This window comes from Panthera pardus, unplaced genomic scaffold (genome assembly GCF_024362965.1).
Source record: "Panthera pardus isolate Hobbes unplaced genomic scaffold, ASM2436296v1 HiC_scaffold_1, whole genome shotgun sequence".
NCBI classification, from domain to species: domain Eukaryota; kingdom Metazoa; phylum Chordata; class Mammalia; order Carnivora; family Felidae; genus Panthera; species Panthera pardus.
The window spans coordinates 71,473,032-71,493,631 of record NW_026526654.1 but is presented as its reverse complement, the minus strand read 5'-3'; the positions used below and the strand labels follow the sequence as shown (position 1 = coordinate 71,493,631).

The 20,600-nt window shown below is 45.4% G+C and overlaps 1 protein-coding gene across 2 annotated transcripts in view; it reads right to left on the bottom strand.

Annotated features, from left to right (window-relative positions):
* The window catches only part of WDFY2 (WD repeat and FYVE domain containing 2), a 183,005-nt gene that overhangs the window by 21,725 nt on the left and 140,680 nt on the right, over window positions 1–20,600 (bottom strand). For both annotated transcript variants that reach the window (XM_019447633.2, XM_019447634.2), the window contains 2 exons: window positions 20,067–20,179; window positions 5,048–5,174 (listed from right to left, as the gene is read on the bottom strand). In XM_019447633.2, coding sequence (XP_019303178.1) covers window positions 5,048–5,174; window positions 20,067–20,179 — 240 coding nt within the window. The remainder of the gene's footprint in view (window positions 1–5,047; window positions 5,175–20,066; window positions 20,180–20,600) is intronic.

The following is a 20,600-nucleotide window of genomic DNA, read 5'->3' as shown; positions in this document are numbered from 1 at the left end:
AGAGTAGTATAGCAGCTTTCATTTCTTTGATGAAAAGTCCTAGATTACTTGGTGAAAATCTAATCAGTCATGCATCTGCTCCCAGAGAACTCGCTTTCTTATATTCAGAGCCCCCATATTCATAAGTCTCCCCAAACCTCCAAGGACCAGAAAAGGCTTGTGAGTAATCCACACGTGAGGTCTCTCGGATAACAGATACTTGGGGCCATCTCACACCAAAGGGACCCTGGATGGATCTGCCTCCCTGGGAATCCTTGGATCACGGCCAGCCTGAACCTGAACATAGGATCCTACTGGGAGTGCTGGTTCGAGATTGGCAACGTTTGGCTGTTTACCGGCTAAGACAGAAGATCAGAGTAGCCACTGCCCTCCCATCCGCCTGCAAGTTCCTGAAAACCCTGTACTGAGTTCATGCAGTTCTGTTTTGGGTAACCTCCTGATCCTGAGAACAATGAGAACACATTCATCTCCTAAGATCCAAATCAAGAGTGACTCCCTCCACTGAGGCTTCCCATTTTTCAGTACAACTGGCAAACTGTCCCACCTCGTCCCCATTCTCATGCCTCTATAGCACCATTCAGGCAGTGGCTGTTGCCATAGTGCCCTTCATATCCGAAGTGTCTGCTATAAAGTCTGGTATATAGACAGAGATCAGTAAACTTCTGTTGAGTGTAATATAAATTGAGGGAGTAGGTACATGTGGCTATACTTCCACTTAAAATGCTATGTTCAGAGAGAAATACAAATCCTATCCAAAAGCTTGATTTACAAATTACTGTAATTTCTATTAACAAGAATATTCTTAACACCTGTCACTTACTGTCCCTTACTCTTGTGCTGATTATTTTACATGCATTATATCGTTTATGGTTTTTGACAACCTTTGAGGGTTTTCCTTTCCAATATTATCCTTACTTTAGAGATGAGGAAACTGAGGATCAGAGAGATAGAGAGCCCTGCTTAGAGCCAGAAGGGCTGGCTCAAATACAGCCTGGCCTGATCCAGAGGCCAGCAATTAATGACCACACCACGGAGCACCACCCTTCGGATAAGATTCCACTCTCTGTGAAAACCCTAATTTTGAATTCTTTGATCTATTATGCATTAGTTAAGTGAGAAATAGAAAAAAATCTCTTCCCCTGTATCCTAATAATTCTCCAGTGATACAATGAGAAATGCTCCTAAATCTGAGATTCGCGAAGAGAGAAACCTTGCTCTCCTGACCCTTCCTCTCCTTCCCCAAACCCAGGAAAGGATGAATGTGAGAATTCTACTTCCTTTCCTAACTTGACAGGAAATTTACCTGATAAAGAGGGAAAGGTACAAATTCTGCCGATGGATATTTATCGACGAATAGCCCCTTTCTTTAAAAAAAATTTTTTTTTAATGTTCATTTATTTTTGACAGACAGACACAGAGTGTGAGCGGGGTAGAGGCAGAGAGAGACACACAGAATCTGAAGCAGGCTCCAGGCTCTGAGCTGTCAGCACAGAGCCTGATGTGGGGCTCGAACTCATGAACCGTGACATCATGATCTGAGCTGGAGGCTTAACTGACTGAGCCACCCAGATGCCCCACTGACTAGTCCCTCTCTTTACAAAAAGGCTTTGAAGATGCTTGTAACAAAAGTCTTATACATGCTAGGAGTCGGAAGAGAAAAACCAAGAGCTGGGACTATGGAAAAAGGAAGCAAATACACAGGCCGTGTGTGCCAACAGCCGGGGCTGTGACCACGTCCCCCATAACCGAAGATCCCAGTGTTGGTGGAGGGTTCCATCCCAAAAAGTTCATCTGTGCTTTAAATCGAGTTACCGTTAAACTAAATTGCCACAAAGTCTTAAAAGCCTGAGAAAAATACTGCTAGAAAGGAAAATTATGGTCATAAAGTTGGTCATGAAATGACAGGTATTATCTAAGAATAAAAAAGGATCTAAAAAGCCCAAGTATCATTATTAGGTTTGACACGGTGGGCATGGGACAATAAATGTCCAGGCTTATGCTTCTGTAATATCCATCCAACTGGTAATGGATACTTCAGAAACATAACTGGTCCCTGAAACTGGAACCTTTTCTTTGCCTTTCCTTCCACAGAGCTAGCACACAATCATGGTCCACTTGCTACAGGGAATAAAAATATCAAAATGTTTCAAATGCAGAGAATATTGTATAGAAGTATACTTTCTTAGCTTTTTTCCCTTGGACTTGGAAACATTTCAGTTACTCTAGTGCTAAAGCTCTCTCTGCTTTGATGGGTTTTTCACACACCAGATCAAATTAGTTGCACAAATGTCTTATTTCTGCTGAAGGATGGAATGAAGCCACAGGACCCAGGACAGAAGACCCGTAAAGCTGCCCCTTCACATCGGGGTCGGATATTCCCACAAAAGGGGAAGGTGGTCTTTCCACTCCTCTGGGGCTCTCTGGTCTGGTCGGCTCTGCCCAGTTCCCAAGCTCACCAATTCGGTGCCTGATTTGGAACTCTGACCACCCAGAGTCTCCCTGAGGGGAAGGTGGGAACATAAGGAATTGTAGGGCAGCTAGGGGCAGCCTCGGGCCCCACGAAGAAACTCTTTGGCCTCTAGAGTGGAAAAGAGACCAAAAAAACATCATGGAGCACAGAAGGGGCCATCTGTTAGTCAATGCTCATTTCTCTGCCCCAGTACCTAGTATAGTGCAGGATGCAAAGAAGGCTCTAAGTAGCTTTCTTGGACTGAAAGAAGGTTTGAGAGACCCAAGCTACCAGCTGGAGGCTTTGAGGGTGGTAGCTCAATATTCTCATCTAAAAAATGACATCGGGCTTCCCTCTTACATATCCAGGGTTCTTGGAAGATTACACTGAGGTCCCTGTGAGTTTCAGAAGCTCTCTGGCAAAATACTAAGCTCCATTCAAAGACAACAATCACTGAACACCAATCCAGTGGCCAATTTTCAGGACAAAGCAATGGTGGCCATGTGGCGCTATGCTCCCCTTCCTGCCTGCTGCCCTGGCCCCTTTCCTTCCGCCACCTTCTGTGAGTCCCAACCTCCCACTTCCAGCGGCTCTGGTGTCTTCCCCGTCCTCACCTCGGGCACTCAAACCCACTCTAACAGGGTCAACACCAACTGATGCTGAGGAAGTTCATCTCTCCCAGCTGTGTGACACCAGGCGGCCCCTCCCAGGCTAAGGCCCAGTGATGGTGACCACAGAGTTCACGTCATTCCTTTCTCAGCTTGAGTTAAATAAAGCCCCAGGCAAAGGCCTACGGCCATTATTCCTGTTTAAAGCCAGGGCTGACCAGTGGCTCCTGATCTCACCAGCCTGCTGGCCCACTAGGTTCTAAGGGTACAGCGTAACAGGATGGACTCCCAAGTACAGTCTGTTCCATTTTCTAAAAGGTCAGGTCTGCATTCCTTAGAAACTAGAATACCTATTAGCCCAGGTTCCATTTTTCTGGGACTGAGAGACTGTATCTCAACTTCATAGCTTTTCCTTTCTTACCAAACTCTAGGCGCAAGTTTTCCAGAACAGTTTGCAAGAGGGCACTTGGCACCCAGTGACGCTGGTGTTGAGCACTGTCATACTTTGCCGCCCTGAGGATGGGTCATGCAAGATTGCCTGCAGTCTTTATTAACCACGGTGCAAAAATGAAACTAGTTATGAGTTCATCTGAGTGAGACCAACAAATATTACTGCTCTTCATCCAAAACTGGCATTTTATTTCTCTGAGACAGCCTGAGGTGGCAGAATTACCTGGCAGAGTGGATAATAACTGAGCGTTACTAAACAGGACTGTTTGCCTTCTCCTTTTCTTCACTTACACGGATGATGTCAACTCCTTTCATATGATACTGATGTATGTCCCCTTGCCATGGAGATAAGCAAAAGGGAACGATTCCTCTTAATGAGCTGATGACGAGGTCCGAGTGGCCCCACAAGCCAGACATGGCCCCAGACAATGGGTCTGTTCTCAAATGTGGGAAAGGAGGCCTAATAAGTAGCTCTCTAAGACTAAATTCTAACACTGAAATAATGACTTGTGCAGGGGCCTTCTAAAATTCAATCAGTAATAATCCCAACTGCAAAATTTAACTACTTAGGGGAACATTTTAAAACGAGTGCTTCCGGGCAGATTTACAAAAAGAGCTAATGTTGGCTAACACCAGTCAGTTCCTGGGAGCCCCACTAACATTTGTTTACGGATGTCTAGAGTTGCTGCTAACATCACTGTGGAAACTTTCCAAGTTAAAAACAATTCAGACGAGCTTAGAGCTTTGAAGCAAATCTATGGTTCTTTTCCGCACATGGCCAGTATGTGCCCCCGGGGCCTGTGGGCAGCCATCAGAGTGTGGTCTGAGGGCCACCAGGAGAGCTGCCTGGGAGGCTGCGAACAACAGAGGTGCCTCAGCTCCACATTGGTGACCGGAATCTCCAAAGACAGGGGCCAGGAATCTGCATCAAAAAAAATTCCTTAGTGGCTCTCAGCACACGGCAAAGAGTCTGCTCCAAGGAAACGCAAAGCTGCCTTTGCTTTTCCTCTCGGCCCGTGAAATCGTTCCTCAAGGAAGAAGAGGGCCTGATAGGAATCAAAGCGAGTCTTCAATAAATATGTGGTGAAGTACAAAATCTATTGTGTAAGAATATTATCTCTCCCCTCTTCCTCAAGCTGCCGGGAGTCCTGGCACCACATCTGAACTCAATTACAGAAATTCTGTAGGCCTCCATGGCTTCTATTTTTAAGCTTTTTTTCCTCTCTCTCTCTCTAATTTTTACTCTTAGGTCTCCCTGGTTCTCACTTTTACCTTTTATTTGTTTGCTGCCATTATTTTATTTCACTGTTTTTGTAGGCGCTGTCAAGTCCTCTATGGAATTAAACAAGGTGACATGTAAATAAATAAACATACTTAGATGATTTACACATACAATTCAAAGTGGCCATTAGTTGAGTGCCTGCTGGGTTCCTTCCCATGCGAAGATCCTGCCACAGAGACTGAAGCACACGCCTTTGTTCTAGGCTTTCAGAAGGGAATCTTTTCTCAGAGTTTTTAGTAAAAGCACCAGCAGCCTTACTTGTGTCCTTGGAGCTCGATGGCTGTTCCTTTCCTCCCGCCGATGTCCCACATGATAACGGAGTGATCGGAGCTGCCGGAGAACAACACTCGCTGGACGGGGTCCCAACAGAGAGCAGTCACCCCACCTGAGAGAACAGACACAGCGGGACATTCGTCACCCGGCAACAACAGCATTCACCAATAAATGTGAATGCAAAGGCGTTAGGATCTAGCGTAGTTCTTCTGCTTAGAGAACACACAAGTAAGTCCCCGAAGAGAAGAAAATGGACTCCCAGAATAAAAGTCCTGCCCTTTCAGCATTTTTCCCCAAAACTTAATATACCATAAAATCAATTATATAAAAACCAAAGGAAATGAAAAAGGCAATTAATTGACAGACAAGAGACATAATTCGAAGAATGGAAAATATCACACTACTTGGAAGTATTAACCATATTTCCTTAACTTCTGTCTACCTCCCACCCTGACAATAACAGATGAGAAGTAAATGGAGTTTTCAATAGCTTAGTTGGATTCTTTACTCTTTTTAAAAAAATTTTTTTAATATTTATTTTCAAGAGAGAGAGCGAGACAGAACGTGAGCAGGGGAGGGGCAGAGAGAGAGAGGGAGACACAGAATCGGAAGCAGGCTCCAGGCTCTGAGCTGTCGGCACAGAGCCTGACGCGGGGCTCGAACCACAAACCGTGAGAACCTGACCCGAGCCAAAGTCGGATGCCCAACCGACTGAGCCACCCCGGAGCCCCAGATTCTTCATTCTTCAGCACAGATATAATTAGACTACAACATCGGAATTTAAAATTTATTTCCTCTCTTTGGGAATTTAAATTTACAGATTTGGGGCACATCATGTACATCCCTAAGGGTCAATTTCCTCGACTGTAAATGGGGATAATGGGGTTACGTCCGAACATCTGCATGCAACTAATGATAATATCAACCTGGCCATTACCTACTTCATAGGTTGTGGTGATAATGAGGTTGGATCCGTTACATAGGACCCCTCAGTAAACTGTAGTGTGAGGTACACACACGCTGATTATTAGCATTACTCTACCGGTGCGGCAATGAAATACTATGACAGATCTTTCTCTGGCAGTCCCCTTATAAATCAAACTCCTGCATGATGAGAACAATATTAACTTTTTCCACATAATATGGGCACAAAGCCTACTAACACTTAAGAATGTGAGAAATACTCATTTTTTTACATTATTGGAAAATATTATATTCTGAAAAGAACAGAAAATACCATCTTGTTTCTTAAAATCTGCCTTTTTCTTATTTAGATTATCAATTTGTTCTAACAAAGTGCTGCACTTTAAAAGCTTTTAGGAAAGTTTCTTTCACATAACATTCTCAGAAGGTTGCTGTTGTTGTTTTTTTCTCCCCAAGATCAAAAGGGAAAAAAAAAAAAATCCCACTATTCTGGCTTATGCTTAATAGCTTCTCCCTATACCTGTGTAACATTCTGCTGGTACCTATTCCTGCCCACGAAGGAGTAAACACCCCAACCCACCAGTGTACCTGCAGGGGGCCCCCCCCGACACTCCCATCTCCTCCCCCACAGCCACATAACAGCTCGGAGCACGGGGCCAGCAGCAGACAGGCTCTGGGGTTGTCTCTTGAATGAATGAAGGAGCAGATGAATGAAAACACATGAATCTTTTTTTCATCCACCATCCTTGTTACTTGGAACTCCTCTACCAGACTTACTGACCCTTCAAAGTTAAATATTGCTTCTCCTTTTATATAACTCCTCTTGGCTTCCTGCTGTTGAACTCCATGCTTACAGCAGTCCCTCCTTGTCCATGGTTTCACTTCCCGGGGTTTCAGGTACCCGTGGACAACTGTGGTCCGGAAGTAGATGATCGTTCTTCTGCGGGACCCTCAGATGGTGAGCGGTAGCCTAACGCTATGCCATCCATCTCACGTGATCTCACTGCAAAGGCATCTGATCATCTCACCTCGTCACAGGAAGAAGGGGGAAGCACAGTACAAGATGTTTTCAGAGGCAGGCCACGTTCGCGTAACTTTCATTACAGTGTATGTAAACACGGTATATCTAGGGTTCAGTGGTATCTGTAGTTTCAGGCATCCACTGCGGGGTCTTGGAACTTGTCCCCCGCAGATTTGGGGGGGGCTGCACTGTACTTTTTAAATTTAACCATGCTTCAGTAATTTCAGGATATTCCATCCTGCAAAACATGTTATTTATTCCCACACGGTACCCAATGGCTTACTTTGTTAAATACCTGTGGCAGAGTCAGCTAATCGTCCACCTAGATCCATACTTCCCCTTCCATATATGGAGTGCTCCCTGGAAAGCCGCTGTCCTGCAGGGACCGCATTTACGGGGCCCTCTTGCATCTAGGGGGCATGTGACCAGTTCTCAGCAACTGAATCCAGAAAGTAATCTGCATTCCTTCTAGACCGGAGCAGTCCCTTTTTCACTTTCTCCTCGTACTTCCTCCTCGAGGACTCCAAGACCCCAGGGCATGGAGAAACTACATTCTAGAAGGAGCCAGAGTCCCTGAATCACCACATGGAATAGAGCTGTAAATCCAAACCAGACTGAACCAGAATGAACAAAAACAACCGCACTGAGTTGTCACAAGAGTGACAAACTTCTGCTACACGAAGCCACTGGAATGTTAGAAATTATTTGTTAGAGCCTTTTTTTTTTTTTTTTTTTTAAGTAGGCTTCAAACCCAGCATGGAGCCCAATGTGGGGCTTGAACTAATAACCCTGAGATCAAGACCTGAGCTAAGATCAAGAGTCAGATGCTCAACCAACTGAGCTACCCAGGTGCCTAGCATTAGGTATTATAATGCCATATACTTACTGGGATATGTAATAAGGCTGGCCCAAGAGGAAGGTGAGAGTCACCAAAAGCTTCATAAATCAGGCAAATAAAAAGAAGTTACTACCTTAGGCTGTTAATCTTGATGCCTTATGTTTCACCAGAATTGGAGAAGACCTCGGGTGGGGAACTATTCCATCAGCCTCCAAAGCAATCCACTATAAACTCTAAATTGTTTTTTTCCAAAGATACCTAAAGTCTAAGCACTTCTCGCCACCTCTAATACTACCATCCTTGCATAAGAGCCACTATCAAAATTCTTTCCTAGAAAATTAAAAAGCATGACACATATTTTGTTGGAAAGCCTTCGGGGGAAAAAGACACTCTCATATATCACTGATGAGAACGCAAACCAGTACAATGGGGAAGGCCGTATCCAACAAGCCATACCTGTGCTTAGCTTTTACTCTCACTTTCAGGAGTTTATCGTGAAGATATTGTCCCCATCCCCACCAAGTAATACATATATACATATGCACAAGGAGAATGCTCATATAAGAGAGTGGGTGAATTAACTATGGTACATCCACACAGTATTACGCAGCTATGAGAAAGAACGAACAGGATCATCTACGTGGATAGAAAGTGATTTCCAGGATACACTGTAGAGTGTAAAAGGCAACGTGCCAAAGAACAGCTATATTGCACTACCTTTCATCTAAGAAAAAAGGGGAAATAAATGAATGAGATGTGTTAACTTCAGCAGGTGCTTGGGCACGGCCATGGAGAAGGGGTGAAGCAGACTGGCACTTTCCTGAGTGTACTTTTTGTTTGGTTCTGGGTTTTGGAATCATATTGTTTCACATACTCAAAAATAAGTAAATAAAATTAACAAGGAGTGTGTTGGCAGGACAGGGTGTGGACCCCAAATAGAATATAAACAGGAACAAGTGAACCTAACTGTATTACAAATGAATGATACAATAACCACACTAAAGGCGGGAGGGGGCGAGTTACTTCCAAAGTAACTTTGGAAAATAGTAATTTGACTACACAGTCGAAGGCAAAATATAAGATTTGTACACAAATACAGTACTTTAGTTAGTAGGTTTGTACATGAGTTATAGGTTAGCAATTCTGAACCTATTCTGTACTTTAGGATTGAACAAGTAAATACATCAAGGATAATGATAGTTGACTTTCTCACTCATAATAGGAGTTACAGCTGGGGGGAGGTTAGAATAAACTCTTTGGTGTTAGAATGGAATTGGAAGTATCCGTATGACATCACATAAAAGTTACAGAAATCCTTACAGATGTGTGAGTGCACACATATTTTCTAGCTCTGTCTATTGAGGGCCCAGAAGCAATGATCCCTCCACCCTGCCATTAACAGTGAGCACGCATGGCACCCTGAGTTTGGCTTCTAGAAGTATCCCCTCATACTATCTATTCTTCAATGAAAGAAACGAGGCTGTATGAATGTTAATTCTAGGGCTGAGGCAGGTAGTCTACAACATGAGTCAGAAATATCAAGACGTGGTTATCAAAAAGCAAAGGGACAGGTCAAAAGGTCAGAAACACCACCGTGAAGAAGCCAGTGTTCCACTGGTCAAATCTGGGACAATGTGAACAAGAAAATAAATCAATGGTGGTAATGAATCCTCACACACAGAAATAATTAAGAACTCGTGAGCCCATACTGGTATAAACAATTTAAAAAATAAATGAATAAATGGGGGAGAAATGAAAGCTTTTCCTTACCATAAAATCCCAACCAAAAAGTGTCGAAGAGAAAAGGACTAGAAAAAGCACAATCTAGCAAGCACCACAGTCACGACTGTTTCTGGTAAGAGTCATCAGTGGATAGTAAAATTACTGGGCAGACACATAATGAGAAATAGTATTTACACGGCTTCAAAATATTTCCTCCTAAAATACTTATGAATTACAAAGGGTGACTACGGTGGGGAAACTTGGCACGCACTACCTTAGCCAAATGATCAAAGTTAACATCAGCAGAAACAGGACAAATCAACATCATGCGCCTCTTGATACGATCCACTGTGAAGGACATAACATCACTTCCATGGTATTCACATAAAAAATGCATAACCTGAATTTAACCAAGAGGAAACATCAAATGGAGGGACATTCTACAAGGGAGGGACATTCTGGCTAGAATGCCAAGAATGACCGCAAAAATGCCAAGGTCATGACAGAAAAAGGAAGACTCAGAACTGTGCCGTGTTCAAGGAAACTAAAGAGACATTATAAGGAAATGCAGCATGTGGTCCTGATCAGACTGTGAACCAGGAAAAGGCAATTAGTGGGATAACTGGAGAGATGTGAGTAAGGCCTGTAGATTAGGGAACAGGACTCTGTCAACGTTAACTTCCTGATTTTGGTATCTGTGCTGTAGTTTTCAAAGATGTTAACGTCCGTGGAATCTGGGTGAAGGATGTACAGAACTCTCTGCACTATTCTGCAGCTTCTTTAAAGTCTGAAATTATTTCCAAACGAAAAGTTAAAATAAAAAAGCCCCAAACTATAAGACTGTGTGAACGGCCTCCTACACAGGTTCCTCGTTTCTACTCCTGTTTCTGTAGTCTGCTCTCCACACAGCAGCTGAAGCGACCACCAAAGAACACAAAGCAGATTATGACACCCCTTGCTCTAATCCCTCCAATGGTTCCCCATCCCGTTCAGAGTAAAATGCAAAGTTCCTCTCCATGGCCTTTCAAGACCCTGTGCGATCTAGCTCCTGCCCCTACTGTGAAGCTTCCCCCGCATCCCCCCACCGCCTCTGCTCTAATCACGCTGGATGCCCCTTCATCATGCTAGGTTCATTCCCACTTCTAGCTCTTTGCACTATGTTGCCTCTGCCTGTGATTCTCTTCCTCCAGATTATCACTGGGGCATGCCCTCACTTCACGAAGATCCCTGTTCAGATGCCACCTCTTTACAGAGACCTTCCTTGGCCACTCTTACCACTCTCCTCTCTATGGTTTTATTTTTTTCTTCAGAACACATAGTTATTGTCTACTGTCCCCACAGAATATAAGCTCTTGGAGGGCCAGGGTTTGGCTTGTTCACCACAGTGTCTCTAGGATCTAGAATTCTGTTCAGCTTACGGGAGACACTCAATAAACACAGACAAGTGAGCAAATGATTGAAGTAAGTACATGAATGTTCTTTGCCTTGTTCCTAGCACCTGGAACAGGCATGTGGCATCTCTTTTCCTAGTTGACCAATGCTGTCTGTGGGACAGCCTTTATTCTACTCCTCACATCTTTTAGGTCAGTGAATGCTCATCTCAAGGAGACGCTCTGGAGATGGTCTTACTTGACTGGTTAAGCCACTGGGGACAGAAAAGGGAAAGATGACTAATGTATTTTTTCCTCTCCTTAGTCTGTGTTTGTGCCCCCCCCCCCCCGATTCTTACGTTGTAACCTAATCCTCGATATTCTGAGGTGATTAAGTCATAAGGGTGTAGCCCCCATGACTGAGGTTGGTGCCCTTAATGAAAGTGATCCCAGAGAGCTCCTCAGTCCCTCCTGTCACGTGAGCTTATAGTGAGAAAGCAGCCATCTATAAACCAGGAAGTGGTCTCACTAGACATTCCATCAGCCAGCGCCTTGATCTTGGACTTCCCAGTTCCCAGAACAAATATCTGTTGTTTCTAACCCACCCAGCCTATGATAGCCTGTTAGGGCAGCCTGAATAGACTAAGACAACATATTAAGTGGGTAGGTTCTTTAAAGCATCATATCAGATTTAAATAATGGTGGGCACTAGTAAAAAGAATAGTTAGAAAGGCTTATTTGACGTAATTAAAGACTTAATTGGGTGGGCTGTTCATCCTGTCAGAATAAACATGGAAAACCTTAAAAAAGGCTTACCATGTGCCAAGTGATGGATCCCTCTCAACTCCCTACCAGTACACACCCACATCTATAAGCACCGCACCATGAGAAGCAGGCCTTCTTTGTTGGTGACTATGGGCTGAGGATAGTTTATGGTGAAGCAATAGGAAGTTTAGATGTGGTTAGTGTAAGTGCACAGGCTCTGGAACCAGATCCTAGGCTCAACTCCTATAGGTAAGTGACTTTGGGCAAATTATTTAATGTCTTTGTGCCTCAGAAACCTCATCTGTACAACAGGGATGACAATACTTTTGTTGAGATTAAATGAGTTAATATACACATCAACATACAGAATAGTGCCTAGCACATGGGGAGCGCTCAGTAAGTGTCAGCTATGATTGTAGTGCAGGAGACCCCATCTATACCATCTGTGACAGTGTCCTCTGTTTTGTCAGCCTTGAGGCAGTCATCAGCCTGTTCCCAAACTATCCCAGCCATCAGGAGATCAATTCAAGTTTTAAAAACAAGACCAATCTCTAGTTTTTTCCACATTACATCAGGCTGTAAGGGGCCAGAGCCGGGAAGGGGAGTTCCTGGTAACCCAGAGTCAGGAAGAGAAAAATCAACGCCAGGTTCAAGAAAGTCAAAGTCAGGGTATATTTATCACCCCTTAGGGCTCAGAGTATTACACCACCCTTCAGTAAGAGTGGAAAAGATGGAAGAAAAATCTTCAAGACGGGAAGTAGGATGGGACTGGGAGAAAAACAAATTTTGAGGTCCCTCCCAGCTCTACGTACATGTCCTAACAATGGGGTCTCGTGGATGTTGGCTTATAAATTGCAAACCACGATTTCAAACCAGTGCACTCACAGCACTCATTTCAAACCAATGCAACCAGCATCTACTGAGCATCTTCTACACGGCGGATACCACGCTAGGCTCTGAGGATATAATGAAACCAAGGAAGTCTCAGACCCTACTGGACCAACACAAACACAGCAGAAGATGATGGGATTCATTCTGAGAAGAAGGGCATGCGCACTCTGTTTGGTGAAACCATTCTCTCATGGGACCTGTGGCTACTCCTCTGCCTGGAGTGCCCATCAGACCTTTCATCACCCAAGTAAACTCTCTCTTCAAGGTGCAGCTCAGGTGACTTCTGCAGGAAGCCTTCCTCAGCGCTCTCCATCTATGCGAGGTCCCCACCTCTGGGTGTGGTTTCTAGCCCTATACTCACCCACCGCATTGAACCTTGTCAGATTGTAAATCTGTCCCCGCGGTAAATTTTAGGCTCTGTATCTTTGTATTCAAGCATAGTGCGCAGTGCCTGGTACACAGTAGGTGCTTAATAAATGTGTAAGCACCTAGCCGGTTGAATCGGATGGCAGAGAGGAGTGAGAGACAATGAGCAAAACAAGTAAGCCATCACTACAGAGGTGCCCCACAGGGCTTTGGGGTAGGGGTCGGTGGGGAGGCAGCACACTAAGTCACAGGGGGGCACAGAAGGGTGGAGAGGAGAGCTGCTGACCTACTGGACTCTTCCTTCCCAGCAGTCTTCTCAGCAGACAGCTTCCTGACGAACAGTCCTTCCTCCAGATGCGTCCGGCAGCACAGAAAGGCAACGGCTGTGAGCGAGCCTGCCTTCCAGAACAGTGCAGACACGCACCTGTGCGCAGTCCACACCCAGGGCACCTTCCTCACCTTCCATATCTAGGTCGGGGTGCGAGGGCCAGGGGCCACAGCAATTGTGGGGAAACCTGGGGTTTCCCGGGTTTATGATATTTGAAATGACAGACATCATTTCGTCTGACTTCGCTTCAGACTCCATCTTTCTGCCCCCTCATTTCATGGTGTGTTTCTCCCTGCCTGTGACCTTCACAATATATGGCTGACAGAGCAATTTCTATCATAAATGAATTTATTCTCAAAAATAAAGGTTTTTGTCATTATAAAATTTATCTATACTATTACATTTTCTCATAAACATAGGTTTTAATGGTTGCATAATACCCCACACAGGGATGTGCCTTATTTCACTTACCATTACATTTTTCTCAACTTTTAACTATTCTAAATTTCGCCAAGCTGAAAATTTTTATTTGTAAAACTTTGTTCATGTTTCTACTGAGTTAGAAGAGATTCCCAAACATGAAACTGGATCAGAGTATCAGCATTTTTAGAAATTTAATACGTGTTACCAAAATGCACAGCCCAGCTAATTTCTAAGAGACTTTTACAACAGATCTTGCAAAAGCTACAGACTACACGGAGTGCTGCAAAGTCAGGGCTGGAAACTGCCAGATCTGTCTTTACGAGTGCGATATGGCACCTCGCCCGGAACGTTCCAGCCTACCCTGCAGGGTGAGGAAGGGGAACAGCCTCCCTGTAACTACACAAGAGCCACCTGAGTCTCCAACCGCAAGGCCTCTTGAATAAAATATCTGACCTTTCACTTACTACATTCTGCAGTTACTCGGGCTGAAGTGAGGGATGTTTCTGTAAAGCTGAACGTGCTCTACCTCTTAGACTATGCTTTTCTCCTGACATCCACAAAAGGACATCGAGCTGTCCCCTTGCCACCACTCCTGGGGCGTCCCTGTCATCAGAATACTCCACCACCCTTCAGCCAGAGTGGAAAAAATGGAAGGAAGATGTTCAGCTCCAAGCACGGTGCTCTCTCCTCAAACTGCTCTAAACTCTAGCACTCCTGTTTCAGCAAATGGCATCACTCTCCACCCAAATGCTCCAGATGGAAACCTGGGAGCCACTCCCACCCCAAATGCCAAGTGCTGCGGACTCCCAATCTCCTAAAACAATCTTGAATCCCTCCTCTTCTCCCCACACCCTCCGCCACCTCCCAGTCCAAACAGGTAGGTGGGACTCCAAGCCTAGCCTTCCTTCCAAATGGTTTTGGCACATCCATTCTCACCCCCACCCAACCACCGCCACTGCTGCCACAGGGATTTGCTAAAGTGGAAACCATGCTACCCCCCTGCTTGCTTCATCACTGGTTTCCCACTGCCTGAGAACACTGTCCAAAGTTGTTAATATCGTCTGCACGTTCAACCTGTACTCTGCGCCCCCGACTCTCCACACCGCCCGTGCGACTCCATACGTTGTTCACACTTTCCCACTCTGGGCTTTGCATGCGCTTCACACACCTGGAGTCTAAAATGGTCTCACACCTGGATGACAACTCTTTCTCCTTATGGTATCATTTATTCATTTTTAAAAATTTTTATTTATTCATTTTTTATTTTTGAGAGAGAGGGGGGCAAGTGAGCAAGGGGCAGAGAAAGAGAGAGAGAGAGAGAGAGAGAGAGAGAGAGAGAGAACCTGGCTCACCCGGGGCTTGTGTTTCACCCAAAGCAGGGCTCGTGCTCAACCAAGGTAGGGCTCCTGTTCCCCCACTATGGGGCTCATGCTCACCCGATGAGGGGCTCAAGCTCACCTGAAGCGGAAGCGGGATTCGAGCTCACCCAAAGTGGGGTTCGAGCTCACCCAAAGCGGGGCTCAAACTCATGAACCATGAGATCATGACCTGATCCGGAGTCATGCCTAGCGACTGAGCTACCCAGGCGCCCTCCTTACGGATCCTTTAAACACGACTTCCTCGGCAGTCTCCCCTTAGCTCTCTGGATAGGGGGTCCCTCTTGTTATTTACTCCCAATGTAAGTCCTGTGAGTGGCACTGGGGGCTCACAGTACTCGCGGCACTCATAACATCCTGATGGACTACCTGAATTTATCGCTTTAACGACTGGATTCCATGACTAGAGGTTGAATAAGCAAGCATTATTTGTCTGATTCACCCCTATACCCCAGCCCTCATCATGCAGAGAGCTAATAATTTGGCTGACTCGATGAAAATCCGTGTCTGCTGGATGTGGAAGTCTTCACTGTAAACGAAAATCAAGTTTTCAACTTAACGATCTGAACCTGCATGTTGGCACTGAACCATGCCTCTCCATGTTTTCATTATTTTGGTTATAGTTACACTGTTACTTTCAATAATTCCCCTAACAGTTAATAAATTTATTTAACTTATTCAATGTATTTAATTTTTTGTTAAGTAGTATGCTTTGGCAATTTATGTTCGGCCCCTCCTATTTCCAATATGTTCATACTAACCCAAATAATTCTTAGAAGGAAAAGAAAAAAACCGAATTTATTGATACTATGAATTTCCAGTGGTTAAAATCTCATTTTTCCCCTCTGTGTTCAAGTCAGTGTATGACTTTTTGATAGAAATACATTCTAATTTCTGCATAAATAGCAAAGAACTATGTTACTTGGCACTTACTTCCAGAAATAAAACCAGCAGAGGGAGCAAAGGAACATAAAACTAGTTTCCTAGGTCCCCGCGGATTAGTAAATGCTATGCTGGCCTCCGGGTATGACTATTAGGCCAATTCCATCACTACCCCACATTTTTATATGACTTTCTGTACTACAATACAGAGTGATGGGTGAATGGCTATTACTCTGTATTACAGACCAAAGACGGTCTGCTTCTGAGTTTGGATCTGGACTGATAAGACCCCTGAGATCATTCTTCAATGTATCTGGGTTAATCCTAAAGTCTTTGTTTTGGGGGTGAGGGAATTAGAGATTAACTAATCCATATAAACCCTTTTTTCCAGAGTTGTGTCTGGCTGAGTTTGGGACTTCCCAGGGCCCAGAACGGGCTTACTGCATAGGAAGAGCTCGACAATACGCTTGCATCATCATGGAATCTCTTAGACATCCCTGCTCTGGCTACAAACGAATGAGATGTGCTGTAGCCGGAGTGGACTGACGACTGTCTAGGGATAATAACAATACGTTGAATACGTGACCTGCAACATTTGCCTTCATGTTAGTTAGTAACTTTCCTGGGCCACACCCAGTCCTCAAAGATATTTCATGGTAAAGTCATATGAGAATGCTCTAAACTCTTTGAGAAAGATAAGGCATAACGCCAAGGTAACATTCTGTACTAGAACTAACCCGGAAGACAGGAAACCCACGGGCCACATCCGGCTCCCCACACACCAGTAACCAGCAGCTACTTACCCCTTTTCTGGCCTGGAGGCAGCCACGGAGAACTCAGAGCACAGTTACCAGCCGTACAGTGAAGGGCTGAGTACCAAAGAGCCAGGCTGCAAGCCACCTCGGCCTGAACCAGGTCTGGGAACCACCCAGTGTGGTCACCAGGCCCGCTGAGCTCACCACCTGAACTTCACCTTCGGCCCACCCACTCTTGGCTTTCCCGTCACTCCTGCCACATTCTGAGGGACAGTTTCCTACCATTCTGCTGCCAGAACAATCTTTTAACTTCTGACCAGGCTAACGTCCTTGCCTAAAACTCTCTTATGGTTTCTCACTGCCGTCAGGCTAGTGCCTCGGTGATCCGAACGGACGCTCGCTTCCTTTCTGGCTGCCTGCCGCCTGCTAGTCGGTGTGCCCACCAACGGCAGTTACTAGAGTTCCCAAGACAGCACGCTCTCGCAAATCTCCATGCCTTGGACTTCGCTGGGTTTCTCTGCCTAGAGTGTCCTTCTCCCTTCTTTTTCATGAACTCAACGCTTACTCCTTCCCAAAGATCTTAGGTCAGGCAACACCTCCCCCGGGAAGGCCTTCCTGACAGACTCGCACTCCTGTCCGAGTGACGTGGCCACTCTGTGTTCTTTGAAGTGCCCAGTGCCCGCCTCCCCCTGCCCCCGCCACCAAGCGCTGTGACCACTGTTTAGCGCCCACGTCCCTCACTGTGTAAAAAATGTGAGGAAAGGACTGTACCTTTTATGTCTATGACGGGGGGTAGTGGCTGAGATCAACCAGGGAGAGCGCGGAGTGTAAAGAGACCAGGGTCCGGGGCAGAACTCACAAAAAAGATCACGAAGGAGAGGAGAAAGACAAGCCAGAGAAGCAGAAGAAAACCGGGTGCGAACGCGTCACAGGAGCCCAAGGAGGGCGGCCACAGGCAAGGAGAAGGGCCACAATGTAAAGCGCTGCCGACAGGTTCATGGTGACATGGTCCAAAACACGTCCCCTGGATTCAGCAGCCAGCAGGTCACCGGCCACCTTGGGGACAGGAGCATCAGAGGAGCGAGAGATGGAGCCAAACTGCAGGTGGATGGAAGGGAAATGAGAGGTGAAGAACTGGAAGCGGCTGGAAAACGGTATTCTTTTAAGATGCCCCGCCGTCTGCTACAACAGAAAGACATGACGCCGAGTGAAAGAAGCCGGTCACCGAACAGCGCCTAGTGTACGAGTCCCCTCTGCGAGGGACCCAGAGCAGGCAAACTCAGAGACAGAGGGCGGGATGGTGGCTGCCAGGGGCTGGGGGAGGGGCAATGATGGGTGCGCGTTCGGTGGGGTCAGAGTTTCAGTTTTACGAGACAGGGCATGTTGTGTGGACGGATGGTGGTGATATGAATGTCCTCAACGTCACTGCGCTGTATTCTTAAGAGTGATTAAAATGGTGAATTTTAGATGAGGTACAGTTCACCATAATTTAGAAAAAGGAAAAAGCAGCACTGCTGTTAAGAGAGTAAGACGGACGTTGCTACAACAGGATACGGGGTCGAGAGGGTTTTGTTTGTCCAACAGAAAGGCAAGGCATTTGAGCATGTTAATAAATTGAGAAGGGTGAGCTGGTCAAAAGGGAGACACGGGGAACAGTTTTCGATGTGGAGACCCCGAGAGCAAGAGATAAGGAGGAGGCAGAAGAAGTTTGTTGGAGAGGAACACAGGGTGGGCAAGAAAACAGTTTTAAAGCCTCTATTGGCTAACCTCTATTTTTCTTTGAAGGCGGAGTCTGGGGAGGGAGAGGGGACTCGGGTGGGGTGGGGAGTGGTGAAGGTCTGGAGGAGTGGAGGGGAGTCCTGAGGACCTGCAAGGGACCGTGTGCAGGGACTGAGGCGACTCTGGCAGCTGGACTGGAATGCTGAATGTGCAGTGGGGAAGAAGGCCCCGGGCTCAGAGCGTGACCTTGCAGCAGCCCCAGGGGCTGAGTGCACAGGAGGGCTGGAGAGGGTGTGAATGGCAGACATGTTCTTCAGGGAAGAACGAGGGCGCCTGACCAGAGAACGCTGGGCGCCTAGTGGCTGACACCCCTCTGGAAAGGGAGAGAAGATGGGGCGCAGACACTGGCCAACAAGGACAAGAGCGACTGGCCAGCAGGGACCGACTGGCCACGAGGGCAAGAGTAAGGGGAGCTGGAGGAAGGGTTCAGAGAAGCGAAAGATTAGGAGACTGAAGTCAGCAGTGACACATAGCAGTTTAAGGTTCCTGATGTGGGACAGTTCTGGGTCCTTACCAGGCCAGGCTTAGCCAGGGTGGAGGTGGCTAAAAAGAGAAATACAATCAGGAAAGACCTGGGTCCTATTCACAGCAGATGCTTCTATGTGTTCTTCTTCCCAGAAAACATAGATAATTATCTTTTATGACTCTTTTCCCCTGGATTCAATTTCCTCTTTACTGCATTCTTTTTTTTCCCCTTGAGGAAATTCCTTATGATCTAGGTACTATCCCATTTTACATCTTCATTCACCTACCTCTGCTCTTATATGCCATCTGAACTCAATAAGAACCCTGTTCTGTACTAAATCATGGGTTGGTAATCTGTGGGAGACATAAAAGCCCATTAAGAGCCACGAAAACAGGCAGTGACTCATTTCCCAGGGTCAACATCGCAGATTAAAAATACCAGTAAAAACTAATCGTCATCATCTATTCAAGTCTTTCAAAGGCTAAGCATGGGTATTTTATATTACCTGACTTAAATGATCCTGAACAGATCCTGAGCCCTTCCCCAACAAAGAAATCCGAAATAATAAAGGGAGTCTTGGGTTTTACACTGAGAAGAGCCCAGGAGGAAGTTAAAACCGAACCCGTGCCTTTTTATGCAGCCTAGCTAGCCCCAATGACCATATTTTTTATTTTACTGGACTTAGAAGCGGGCATGTCTGTCTTGCACGCCATCTTCTCGCTCCAAGAAGGGCAAGGACAGACTGAGGCAGCTGTCTTTTTGGCCTTCCTGAGGTTTATGCAGTTGCCACATGGTCTCAAAACAATGTCTCATCAGCATATGCCAACACTGGCTTTCTCCAGGGCAATGTGACATAGAACCAACTCACCAACACTCTGGAAATAGACTTGTTCCTCCTTTGTTTGCACTGGTGTTGAAAATTTTGGACATAACATCTTACTGAACCATTGTGGAATCAGTTCAACGTATCCCTTGTATCTGTGTGCATGCTATACTTTGTCACTTTGACAACACAGCATCTGAAGGCCAGAACACGCAGCAGGTGATAGATAGGTCACTGTGAGAGCAGGCACATGGAGATTTTGCTTTCAATCCCACCTGTATGTCCTCTGAACGTTGTGACCAGGGTGCAGTTGTCTTGCTCCAGTTTGAGGATGGTTACTTGTCCCGACTGGTCACCAATAAACACATGCCGGGTTTCAACGTCAAATCTATCATGTAAGCATTAAGGATCATTTCTCAAAATTGAATGGAGGGATTTACAAAAATAAATAAATAACCAAACAAATCAAGAAACGTGCAAATCCCATATGAACAAAGCTTGGACATAACGCTGAAAGATACAAAAGCAGGCATAACAGAGTGAAAGACACAGTATTATTGGACAGTAAGACTTAACACGATAAACATGTCATTTCTCACAATATGAATTTGCAAACTTAATATAATCTCTATAGAAATATCAACATAAGCTTTTTTCCCTAGAACTAGGGAAGTTTAAGTTCATATAAAAAATAAATAAACAAGAAATGCCAGGAATATTCTAAAAATAAAAGCAATACGGTATGTGATAGGGGAGATTAGCCCTACCACGTATTAGAACACGTTACACAGTCTTTTTAAGTGCAAGTG